The sequence below is a fragment of the Monodelphis domestica genome, chromosome 3 (assembly GCF_027887165.1).
Source record: "Monodelphis domestica isolate mMonDom1 chromosome 3, mMonDom1.pri, whole genome shotgun sequence".
Taxonomy (NCBI): Eukaryota; Metazoa; Chordata; class Mammalia; order Didelphimorphia; family Didelphidae; genus Monodelphis; species Monodelphis domestica.
In genome coordinates this window covers 80,660,750-80,673,071 of record NC_077229.1, presented here as the reverse complement: position 1 = coordinate 80,673,071, position 12,322 = coordinate 80,660,750, and the positions used below count along the sequence as shown (strand labels likewise).

Below are 12,322 nucleotides of genomic sequence, written 5' to 3'. Positions count from 1 at the left end.
AGGTGTCATCCTCCACTCCTCACTCTCTTTCACCCTCCATATCCAATCTATCCTCAAGGCTATATTTCACCTTTGCAACATCTTTCTCTCTTCTGATACTGTCACTACCCTGGCTCAAAACCTCCTCACTTCATACCTGGATCATTAAAATATCTGCTGTTGGGACTGCCTGCCTCTAGGTTCTCCCCACTTTAATCCATCCTCCATTCGATTATCTGTGATTTTCCTAAAGCATAGCTCCAACTATGTCAGTTTCCCACTCAATAAACTCCAGAGACATCCTATGATCTCCAGGATCAAATGCAAAATGTTCCATTTGGCTTTCAAAGGCTTCATAACCTAACTCCACCTTACCTTTCCGGTCTTCTTACACCTTTCTCCCTGTTAGGTGCTATTCCATCTGGTGACAATGGTCTCCTGGCTGTTCCACTCCAAGACACTCAATCTCACCTCCAGGTATCTTCTCTGGCAGTTCCTCATGTTTAGAATGCTCCCCCTTCTCATTTTTGCCTCCTGGTTTCCCTAACTTCCTTCAAGTCCCAACTAAAATACAATATTCTACAGAAAGCTTTTCCCAACCTTTCTTAATCCTAGTGTCTTCTCTTTTAATTATTTCCTGTTTATCCTGTATGTAGCTAATTTGTACATATTTTTTACTTGTCTGTCCATTAGGTTGGGAGCTTCTTGAGGGCAGACTGTCTTTTGCCTCTTTTTGTATCCCCAGTACCTATCAAAGTGTTTGGCACATAGTAGGTGCTTAATAAATGTTTAGTGACTAACTGATGATGAATTTACTGGAAGAACTAGGAAGTTGAGGTGTTTTGGTGTTCTTATACCCCTTGGCTTAACTTGTGTTCAGTATTAATAGAAGTTCTAGTTTACCATGAATATGCTTATGAAAAATAAAGGGATGAATTTTTCATAAAGAAAGCATTATTCAGTAAATAACATTTTTCCACTAACAAGTTTTGGAATATTTCAGTGAAGTAACATAGGTATTTATGAAATATTCCCTCAATTCCCTTGTTGCTTTCTACCCTCTGGCAGACCCCAGGCTGGGAATCTCTGCTTTAAAAGTAAGGATTGAAGTGCACATGGTTCGAGGAAGGAGGAGAGTAATCTTCAAGCCCCACCCTCAGCTTGCTCCGTCAGTTTGGGCCCAGGTGTCCTCCGGGGCCCCGCCCCTATACGTATGGCCCCTCCCCCAACTTATCGTGTCAGCCTGGGCCCCGGATAATTAGGCCCCCCCCAAATTTGGGTCCCGCCCCAAGTCTTATCTGCCAGTCTGGTCACCGAATGCCGCCCCCAGACCCCGCCCCCTGAAGATCCCGCCTTCTCTTCTCTCCTCTCACGACCAGACTCCCAGCAGGCGCCTCGGCAGCTCTACTTCCGGGGGCGGGGGAGAAGATGGCGGCCTCCAGGAGGAGCTGCCGCTACTGAGGCGACGGACTGGGAAGCGGCTCTGGGCGGTGAGAGCCGAGGCAGGGACAGCTCCGGCTAGTTTGCGGCAGAGCTCTCAAGCTCCGACTTGACGGCAGCCACACTGAGAGGGAGGGGACAGTGGGGGGAGTGGCCGGTCTGGCCCGCTGGAGGGACTGGAGCCGAACCAGATAATCTCCGAGGCCCCTACCGGTACCGACATTCAGCGTTCTGCTGGCCTATGTGGTCGTTCCGGGTACTCGGGCTATCATCTACCGCCTCCGTGCCTTTGCATAGGCGAGGCTGACTCCCCATGCCTGGAGTGCATTCGTTCCGCTTTTTTGTTTTTTAAAATTCCCTTCCAAGCCCAACCCGACCTCCTTTTCCTAATCCCCCGAACTGCTAGTGCCTCCCCCAGAAATTTCCTTGCATTTATTGCCTTGCATTTCTTTATTTACAAGAGCATGTATTTTGTCCCAATAGAATGTGAGCTCCTTAAGACAAGGGTTTGTTTCTTTTTTGTGTTTGTTTCCAATGGCTAGCACTCATCTCGACAGACAGTAGGTGTTGCTTTAATTTGGAGAACCTTAGGAACATAGATGCTAAAGTTCCTTACACACCTGAGATTGCATATTCTCTCTTAGATATTCCAAAGTCTCTTCTAGTGGCAGCAGTCTGTGTCCTTTGTTTTGAAATCCCTCCCAGCTTTGGCATTTCAAGTTTTAAGGTCCCTCCCAGATCTGACATTCTGTAAGGGTCCTCCCAGATCTGACATTCTTTCAGGACCCTCCCAGCACTCATCCTATATACTAAGGGTCCTCCCAGCTCTGTTCGGAGGTCTCTCCCAGCCTCTTTCTACCCTACTTCACTGACTCTTACTCAGATGTCTTGTGAGTTAGTTGACTTTGACCCTATGAAACAGAATACCCGTGTACCTTCAGCTTATCTTTCTGCACGCTGTTCCCAACTATTTTCATCTTTCACTGGTACTGTTTCAGAGGCAGTTGGCCTGCCTTCTGGGCTGAGTTTTCAGTTTGACCTTGAGTTCCCCAACCATGGAGCCTGTAGAATCTGGAAGTACTGCGGATGAGGAGGAGGAGCGGGTGATGGAGCAAAGACCTCGGACACGATCCAACCCAGAGGGAGCTGAAGACCGAGCCCTAAGTGCCCAAGCGAGTGTGGGGAACCGGAGTGAAGGGGAGGGTGAGGCAGCCAGTGCTGATGACAGCCCACAGAACCCACCTAGCATCAATGGGAAATCTTGGCAGGTGCCACCACAGACTCCAGAATTTCAGGTCCGGACTCCCAGGGTCAATTGCCCAGAGAAGGTGGTATGTATCATCTTGAAGGAATTGAGGGACTTTTGATTTAGTACCAATTGCAATAGCATTAACCCTCAATGCAGACCTCTCAGTTGTACAGACAAAGATGACGAGGGAAGACCCAGAATGAAAAGGCATGGAGAATCACATATCTGTATGAGCCAGAAAGTTTAGGGGCCCCCTTACCCACAAAGTTGCATCCCTACCTACCAAAGAGATTTTTTTTTTTTTGCTTTCCTGTTTCCAGGAGCCAATACTGAGTACAAGAATCAGGGGACAGTTAAACACCAGAACTTCTTTTCTTCCCCCTTCTCTCCATTTTTTTCCATCTTCCTCTCATCTACTCCCCTGCCCCTGAAGGAAAACCCCAGTTCAAAACACATATAGTCTACTTCTTAGCTATATGACCCTGGATAAGTCAACTTAACCTTATTTGTCTACCCATTGCCTTTCTGGCCTAGAGTTGTTCCTAGGACAGAAAGTAAGAGTTTAAAAAAATGTATAAGCAGGCAAAGGAAATTCTCACTTTTGATGTGGAAAAAAAAATCATTTAATAGTCTGAGCCTATTACCTCTCAGTCAAGAGATAAATGGTATGTTTTATCTCATGTGTTCTCAAGGTTGTTTGTCTTTACACTATTGTTATTAGTATATTAATTGTTCTCTAGTTCTCACTATGCATCAGTTTATACAACTCTTCCCAGATTTCTCTGGACTCAGTAGTCCCTTTTCTAACATATTATGGATGATTAGGATTAGAGTTGGGCCTCTTAGGGTTTCTTCATAGAACTGGAAGTTTTTGCCATTCTAGGTGGAATAGGTGCCCACCTTGCTCACTCCATCAGTTAGATCAGATTATATTCCTATTATCAGATTACATTTATAACATTTACAGTTTACAAAGTACTTTACGTCTCTGTTGATCCCTACTACAAGCTTTTTTTTAAAACCTTTAACTTCTGTCTTAGAATTGATACCAAGTACCAGTTTCAAGACAGAAGAGCACTAAGGGTTAGGCAATTGCTGTTAATTAATGGATTTGCCTAGGGTCACACAGCTAGGAAGTGTGTGAGGCTAAATTTGAACCCAGGACTTCCCATCTCTAGGCCTAGCTCTCTGTCCACTGAGCCACTTAGCTGCCTTTCTTACCCAAATCTTGTAAGTTTGGATTGTTTGGTCTTATTTTATGGAGAAGAATTGAGGCTTAGAGAGACTAAATATGTTTTATCCAGGGTCACATCTAGTAAAGAGTCATATATAGGTTTTAAAATCCTTGTTGGTTGATTGAGCCATAACCGAGATTGAATCCCTCTTATCAAAGGACTTTCATTTTTGGGGTGACATTTGTTAGAAAAGAAATCCTACTGATGGGGCCAGCACAATTTTCCTGAGGTGATATTATTACTTTGGACCTCACATAAATCCTTGGTCTGTAGACACTGAGCAGCCTGAGACTTTGAGCTTTGGAATGAGATGATGTTATATATATCCAGGGTAGATTATGCAAGTTCAGTTTATTAGGTAGGGTCTTTCTTGTCAAGAGGGTTGTTTTCTTCCTTTGGAGGAATGATACCCCCCTGGAAAGAAAGTCTACCTGGTAGGATTTTTTCTTATGCAGATCCTCCCTTGAAGGCCAGACACCTTTTTGACAAGAAGGTCTAAGGTTTTTCTTGCCAAGAAGGCCAGACTATTTGGTTTTTTGTTTGTTTGTTTGTTTTTAATCAAGGAGATTAGATCTTGTCACATATCTTTTCTATAAGACAGATTACATCTCCATTCTATATATGATAATAATGACAATAACCAAGGTTATTCTGTAGCTTCAGAGGCAAATGAGATAATAAATAGCCTCAGAAACTCCTGGTTATATTCGAAGGCTTTCCCTGACAAAGGACAAGGGCTTGCTTCTATGATTATATTTTAAGCATACAATTATTATTAATTACTGATTCTCATATACAATTACTTAATAAATGTATAATTGGAATTTTTCCTTATTATTAAATCTATTATGATTATAATTATTAAAATACTAATTAATAGGATTACATAAAGAGAATATATAGTTATGTAGAGCATAAAAGCAATGAGTATAAACTGAAGTTGCTTAATTAGATTATTTTACATCATTCACCTCCTTTTTCCTTGTCTTTAACACAGATTATATGCCTGGACCTGTCCGAGGAAATGTCTTTGCCAAAACTGGAGTCATTTAATGGGTGAGAGTTTTTTACCCCCTCTTTGATAAGTCCCCTTGGATTCTGACCTTGCATTCATTCCCATCTTTGGGTCTTTAGGTGAGAACTGATCAGAAGATTAGAGTAACAGAGGTGGAATTGGTCTTTAGTAAAAAGCTGAGCAGAGATTTTAATGAGGCAGAGGAGTTATGTATTGGGGAGATCACTTCAGCAGCACACAGCATGAATTGGAGAAGAAGAAGACTAATTAGAAAACAGTTATACTGGACTGATAGCAATAGGAAGGAGAAGGCTAGTGGAATCATTGTGATTTGGCACAGGTTGTACAAGAAGTAGCAGAGAAGGTGAAACCATTTGTTCCCAATAGTCTTTTTTTTTTTTAGTAAAAACCCTTACCTTCCACCTTAGAATCAATATTGTGTATTGAGTCCAAGGCAGAAGAGTGATAAGGGTTAAGAAATGGGGTTAAGTGACTTGCCCAGGGTCACCCAGCTAGGAAGTATCTGAATCCAGATTTGAACCCAGGAGCTCTTGTCTCTAGGTCTGGTTCTCAATGCACTGAGCTACCCAGCTGCCCCACCCCCATCCCCCAATAGTCCTTCTGGGTAGCATGTCAGTTGTGATAGTCCAGAAGGAGAGGGGAAAAGTTTAGTCAGAGATCTATAGGACAGAAATTCAGAGCATGAAAAAGAATCAAATGAACCCTGGTGCCTTCTGTTGCATGAATGGGAGGATGTCTTAGCCTGATTCTTCTGTGGCCTAGGATCCCATGAAACATTATACTATCTGACTGTGACAGTAAGGAGTTGTTTATGACTTAGCTCAGAAAATGACTACTTCATGAAGTCTGAACAAGACTCCATTCTCAGGATAATGTCTTAAACTTTGGGTATAGAGAAACAATAGTGCTTCTCCATACCCGAAAGGTACCTTGGCATGGCCTAGAACCTATGCATATCCTCTGTCTTCCCTGACCAGCTCAAAAACCAATGCTCTGAATGTATCCCAGAAGATGATTGAGATGTTTGTTCGGACAAAACACAAGATTGACAAGTGCCACGAGTTTGCCCTGGTGGTGGTAAACGACGACACCACTTGGGTGAGTGAGACTGAGAGGAGCCATATCTCCTCCTTCCCTTTCTGCTTCTTTTCCCTTCATCCTTTTCCATTTCTGGGAAAAGATTAGGTATCCAGCCCACCTGGACTCCAGCTTCCAGTGAGGACCTTTTTCTCACCTTGAGTGAATCATAGATTATCAGGTCTAGATGAATCTGACCTTAGAACACAGAACACAGAATATCAGAGATGGAAAGGCTCTTCTCATCCTAGAGCTAGGAAGGATTTTGAACATGGAATATAGAGCTAGGTGGAACCTTAGAATATGGAATATCAGAACCAGGGGAGAGTTTAAAATATAGTATATTTGAGCTGGGAGTGGGACCTTAGGGATCTGCTAACTAGTCCAGCCCAGTTTTATTTTCTTTTGTTTTTTTTGCAAATGAAGAATGAGGTTTATAAAGGGGATGTGCTGGTAGGTGGCAGACACATACGTTGAACCAAGGTCTCCTGACTGCAAGTCCAGTCCTCTCCATTATATGACTTTGTATTATATGTCTTCCATTATATGATACCTAAGTTATGTGGTTTCTGAGCCCTGTGGCCCCTTCTCCTTCCCCCCTAACTTAGATTGGCTGATTGGTCTGAGGAGCCTTGGGGTAGAGACTGTTCTAGGACCAGCTGACTTGACATGTAGAAGAAATAGTGCTTGCCTCCAAGGATCTGATTGTCAAATGCTTATCTGGGAGGTGGGACCTACAGATCAAGAAAGACCAACCTAGGTTAGCAGCCCTGGTTTTGTTTTTAGCTCTCAGGCTTGACCTCTGATCCCAGGGAACTGTGCAGCTGCCTCTACGACCTCGAAACTGCTACCTGCATGGCCTTCAGTATCCTTCTGAAAGGGGATAAGGGGGGGTTGGGTAGTCTTGGGGAGGGGACCTGCAATACCAAGAGTAGGGAGTAGGGGACTTGGTGGCCCTGCAGAAGCATTGCTCAGTGCTGATGGCATAACCTCCAGAGTTGTCAGAGAAGAAATCTCCCTTGACATAGTCAGCCTGACCCACTTCCCAATCTCCTTTGTTCTCACTCCACCTTCTGTTCTGTCCAATTTCTCCTGCCCTTTCCAGCCTGTGTTTTTCAATTGCAGTGCTCCTGTGGTGACCTGATCACCACAGAGTATTTGTCAAAAGGCTTTTGGTCGTCATTAGCCTACCTACCTTTTCCTCTAGTAGACCTGTACTTTTTCTTGTAAACTAGACTAGAAAGGGAGGGTACCCTCTCTTTTTTGGGGGCAGATTGAAATGAGGTGTTGGGAGATATGAGGGTAACAGAGGACACCCATGAGTTGTGGAGGTCTTGAAGAAGGAACCCCACATTTCCAGAGATGGAGATCTGGTCATCGGAGAACTGGCCTCTGGCATTTTCACTGGTCCTTATCTCTTCAATACCAGACTTAGACAGCCTGTTCAACCTTATGTAAGTTGCTGCTATTATTTCCTGACACAAAGGTTAAAGTTTTTGGTGTTTTAAGCAGCAGGGTACCATATTAGTTGGATGTATGTTGAAGGGCACCGCACAACATCACTGAAGTATTACCTGACAGGAAGTCAGAGATACTCTGAAATGTCACATACCCCCTTTTCTCCACTGGTTTAGACAGCAAAAGATTGAGCTTCCAGTCACAGAGAATGTCCAGACCATCCCACCACCATATGTAGTGCGGACCATCTTGGTGTATAGTCGCCCTGCCTGCCAGGCCCAGTTTGCCATGATGGAACCCATAAAGGTAGGTGAGAAAAAGGTTAGGATGTCCAAAGAAGAATCATCCTTCTAAGTCTGCGGACCAGATGATCTGGGAATAGGTTTTTAGAGTGGACTTCCTTGTCCAGTGCCATGATATCTTCCTCCCCTGATCAGAACCCTTTATAGTTGGCAGCTAAACAGCACAGTGGAGCGAGGCCTTGAATCAGAAGGACTTGTTCAAATATGACCTCAGAACCTTCCTAGCTATGTGACCCTAGGCAAGTCACTTAACTCCAATTGCTTCACCCTTGCTGCTTTTCTGCCTTAGAACTGATACTAAAATAGAAAATGAAGGTTAAAAAAAAACTGAGACCCTTCTTCTTCTGGTTCCCCCTTACCCATCTAGCCTAATCTCACACTGCTTCCTTTCCTGTGCTCTAGCCAAACTGGACTACTCACTATCACCAAGCTTATCCTGTACTTTTTTCCTCTTTTCCTTTTTTTAACACTATTCCTATATAGAGAGAGATCTCTCCCTATTACTTCCTGTTGACTATTCACCCTTCTTCAAGGTTAGGTTCATATATCACTTCTTGAAGTCTAATCTGGTCTTTTTAAGTTGGGAGTGACTCCTCCATAACCCATCTCATAGCCCCTTGTTCTCTTGCCAGACAATTTCCTTTCTACTTTGGATTTTGTCTGTATATGTTTCATACCTCCCTTGTTATGTCATGAGATCTTTGAAGACAAGGACTCAACTCTTATTATCCTGTCATATCCCTCCCTCCCTGCCCCCACCTCCAATCTGGCACAGTACAGTGCACATAGTTAATTTAATAAAGGTATTTTGGACAAAGGAATGAAAGATGTGCCAGGAACGAGTTGATAAATGTTCTAGGCTGAAGTGAGTGGGCATACCATGGCCATTTCCATTTAATCTTCTGTCAGGAAGAATTTCCTAACCCTTTGTGTTGGTATACTTGGGCAGTGAGCTGCTGTGGAATCCATTTTCCTTGATGGAGGAGAGAACCCTCTTTATCAAAAGATTATGTATAGAAGTCATGGAACTGATACAGTGTTTTGTTTTGTTTTTTTGCTACTCAAAGTTCTGGTCAGAGACCTTTATAGTGTCTGTGAAACACTTTTATCCATGTTATCAGTTTGCTTCTCACAGCAGCCCTGTTATTATTGGGTAAACTATAGGTATTAGCCCTTTTTTACAGATGAAGGAAATAAAGTATGAGATTAAATGACTCGCCCCTTAGGGACATGGCTAATGGTCAGAGGTAGAATTTTTTTTCCATTCTTAACTTCCATTGTTTCCAAGGCAGAAGAGCTGCAAGGCCTAGGTATTTGAGGTTAAGTGACTTTTCCGGGTCACACAGCTAGGAAGTATATAAGGTCAGATTTGAACCCATGACCTTCCATTTCTAGGCCTACCTATCCACTGAGTCACCTAGCTCACCCCAAAGGTGGAATTTGAACCCATGTCTCTTGACTCCCAGACTAGCCCCCTTTCTAGTAAAACACACTCCTTTTTTGATTTTTGAAAAACAATTGCTGTGTTGTTTTGTTTTGTTTTTGTCTGCAGAAAATGCTTCAGTGTCCATATTTCTTTTTTGATGTGGTATATATACACAATGGCACTGAGGAAAAAGAAGAGGAGACCAGCTGGAAGGTGAGATGAGAGGTGAAGGCAAAGTTGCCAAATTATAGAATAATAAACTTGGCTTGGATTCCTGGAAGAATACTAACATTTTGTGGGAGGGACAGTATATGAGCATTTAGAAGGGGGCAGTAAGTCTCTCAAAATGCCAACTTGAGGTCCTTAAAGACAGTCTAGTTTTGGATAAAAGAATCGATAACTGGATTGTTGGCCAAGAAGCATGAAATCTCTTCCCACTCAGTCTTTCCCAAACAACTTGCTGATATGTCATAACCTGAAAAAGTTTGGGAAGCCTCAACCTCAACAACAAACTTTTTGACTGAATAACAAATTTGACTTTACACTGTAGAACATAGACTATCAGAAAACAGAATGTCAAAAGTTGGAAGAGACCTTTGAACATAAATGGTTATGCCTAGAAGAGCATAACTGTCATTTTTATAGTCAGGGACACTAAGGCTGTAGAGAAGTCATAACTTAACCAGTGGTACTTGTTTTATATGTGGCCAAAGGACTAGAATAACTTCTGATTCCCAAGCCCGGGGCTTTTTCAACCATACCGAGGCTGCTTCTGAAAAACTGAGGCCACCTCCTATTTCTGGTACATACTGACTGTGTGCTGCTAGGCAGGCTACTAGCTCTCAGGCCATACTCAGTTGTAGAGAAAGGTCTGCTCTTCATAGGAGAAGGAAGCTTTTTCAGCATGGGCTTCAGACAGCAGTGAAACCACAGGTTTGGGCCCCTCTCCCCAAAAGTCAGGCCAGATATTGCCTGAATTTGATGAAGGTATCGAGCATAACTTTCCACGTCAGCACTTGGTCTCACTCCATCCTCCAGTGAGCATGGCTATTGGAGGATGGTTACTGGCTTCAGAGAGCCCCTTTCATATTTTCCTGGCCCCATAGTAGGGCATCTTGTGGGAAATGTGGGGAATACCATAGTTAAGAGGGACTTTGCCTTCCTCTCAGCCAAGAGACCTCTCTCTCTTCATTGCCTGTGTGTAGAATCTTGGACTTGTGTGTGTTTGTAGATGTTTATGTGCACACAGGTGATGACCTTTGGCCCCTTCTCACTCTTGCCCAGGACACATACGCCCTCTTTGGAGGCTTGGATTCCAAAGGCACCAGCTACAAGTATGAGGTTTCGCTAACAGGGCCGGCTGTGGAACTGCACAACTGCATGGCCAAGCTGCTGGCCCACCCGTTGCAAAGACCTTTCCAGACACATGCCTCTTACAGCCTCCTAGAGGAAGAAGAGCCAGCTGAAATGGAAGCCACCGTTTGAGACCTGCCTCAAGTCTCCAGGTTCTTCCATCTCCTCCTTTGCCTGGGATAGGCCCTGGAGAAGGGTCCTTAAGAACAGTGGAGATGATGGCTTTTGGGGGAGGTCCAATCAATGACTGATCTGGGTACATGGGCCTGTGTTGCCACAATGCTAAATGCAGCCTGTGGGCCCTGTGATACATATTTTGACTATTAAACTGTCAGTATCATGTTCTGTGTCTGGATAGGTGGTTGGTTTTTACCCCTCTCCTGGGTTCTGGCATCATGGCTAGAATGAGAGGAATACATATATGCCACCCTTTACCCTGGTCAAATCGCATTTAAAGTATTTTGTTCAGCTCTGGGTGAACTTTATTTTGGGCCAAACACTGCTAAGTTCTGGGGATACAAATACAAAATGAATAATCCCTATTTGAGAGGTGTATATGTAAGTGGGTCACATTTTAGGAGAAATAGTGCTGAATAAGCATGATAAAAAGAGGAAAACTAGCCAGGATGGGGGGGGGGGGGGAGATTGGAATTAGGCCATGAGGATAGCCTGAAGGAACAAGGGATATTTCACCAGGAGAAGAGCTGACTTAGAAGGGACATGGTGTTTCTTTTCATAGATGTGAAGATGGGTGGGGAGGTGAAAAGCAGCACCAGACTTGTTTTGTTTGACTCCAGAGGGCAGCAGTGGGAAAAATGGTAGGGAGACAGAAGATGTCTATAGACCAGCAGAATGTAGGCATCAGGCAGAGGCTAGGTCACTCCTTGTCAAGAATACAGGCCATTAGGTAAAAATGGAACTAGAAGATATCTGAGGTCTTCTCTGCCTCTGAGATCAGGACTTGGGAATGTGGACAGGAAGAGGGATATTGAGATGTTAGCAGAAAACTGAGTTTTCCCTTCCTGAAATGCTTGGGAATAAGACCAGTTAATGTTGTAGGTGCAGCATGATACAATGGAAAGATTACACACTGGTTCTAGAGTTAGAGGAACTGAATTCAACTTCCATCTCTGATAAATACTACCTGTAGTACTGGCCAAGTCACTTCACCTGTCTTGACTTCTAAGCTCCCTTCCAGTTCTAAATCTGTGGTCCTGTGGCTGAGGTCCAACACAACTATCTTTAAAGAACTTGGAGTGTTGTGGGAACATTTCCCAATCAGATTTTCTCCATGGAAACCTGTCATTTAATGAATCAGTAAGATTGAGAATCTTTTATTTGGAAACTGGGCCCAGAAGTAATCTTTGTTGTTTCCTGAAGAGAGCTAGCACAAAGATGGGGAATTACAGATTTTGAGTCTGGAAAAGAGACTATTTGAGAGGAACTGGTGTTGTCTCCAAGTATTTTGAGAGCTATGGTCTTCGAGAACGGAATTGGCTATAGAGAATAGTTTCCACTTCACTATAAGGGACATCCTGACAGATGGAATGGGTTGCTTGGGGAGAGAGTGAATACCCCACTAGAGGTATTTTAAGTGGCATCAATAATGTACCAGGGAAAGAAGGGATGCCTGCTGTTTTAGCAGGAGTTGGACAGGAGACATTTGGGCTCCCCTTCAAATCAAAGATTCTGTAATTCAGTGATGAGTGTCAAGTTGAGAGAATCAGAATCAGAGAGAAGTCCATTAGTACAATCTCAACCTGAGAA

At 43.5% G+C, this 12,322-nt stretch overlaps 2 protein-coding genes across 6 annotated transcripts in view; one reads left to right on the top strand and one right to left on the bottom strand.

Annotated features, from left to right (window-relative positions):
* Window positions 1-1,168, bottom strand: part of USHBP1 (USH1 protein network component harmonin binding protein 1) — a 38,196-nt gene extending 37,028 nt beyond the window's left edge. For both annotated transcript variants that reach the window (XM_016432368.2, XM_016432373.2), the window contains exon 1: window positions 355-1,168. The gene's annotated coding sequence lies outside the window, so the exon portion shown is untranslated. The remainder of the gene's footprint in view (window positions 1-354) is intronic.
* Window positions 1,169-1,261: 93 nt separating this feature from the next.
* Window positions 1,262-10,895, top strand: BABAM1 (BRISC and BRCA1 A complex member 1). 4 transcript variants are annotated; one of them, XM_056822277.1, is made up of 9 exons: window positions 1,262-1,469; window positions 2,418-2,750; window positions 4,901-4,959; window positions 5,917-6,037; window positions 6,803-6,881; window positions 7,452-7,470; window positions 7,651-7,780; window positions 9,329-9,415; window positions 10,487-10,895. In XM_056822277.1, the coding sequence occupies exons 2-9, from the start codon at window positions 2,475-2,477 to the stop codon at window positions 10,685-10,687; spliced, it is 972 nt and encodes a 323-aa protein (XP_056678255.1). In that variant the 5' UTR covers window positions 1,262-1,469; window positions 2,418-2,474; the 3' UTR covers window positions 10,688-10,895. The 4 variants fall into 4 exon arrangements, with proteins under 4 accessions (XP_056678255.1, XP_001370012.1, XP_056678256.1 ...); XM_001369975.5 differs by having other exon boundaries at window positions 1,329-1,469; window positions 7,446-7,470; XM_056822278.1 differs by having other exon boundaries at window positions 1,391-1,632.
* The last annotated feature ends 1,427 nt before the right edge of the window (window positions 10,896-12,322 follow it).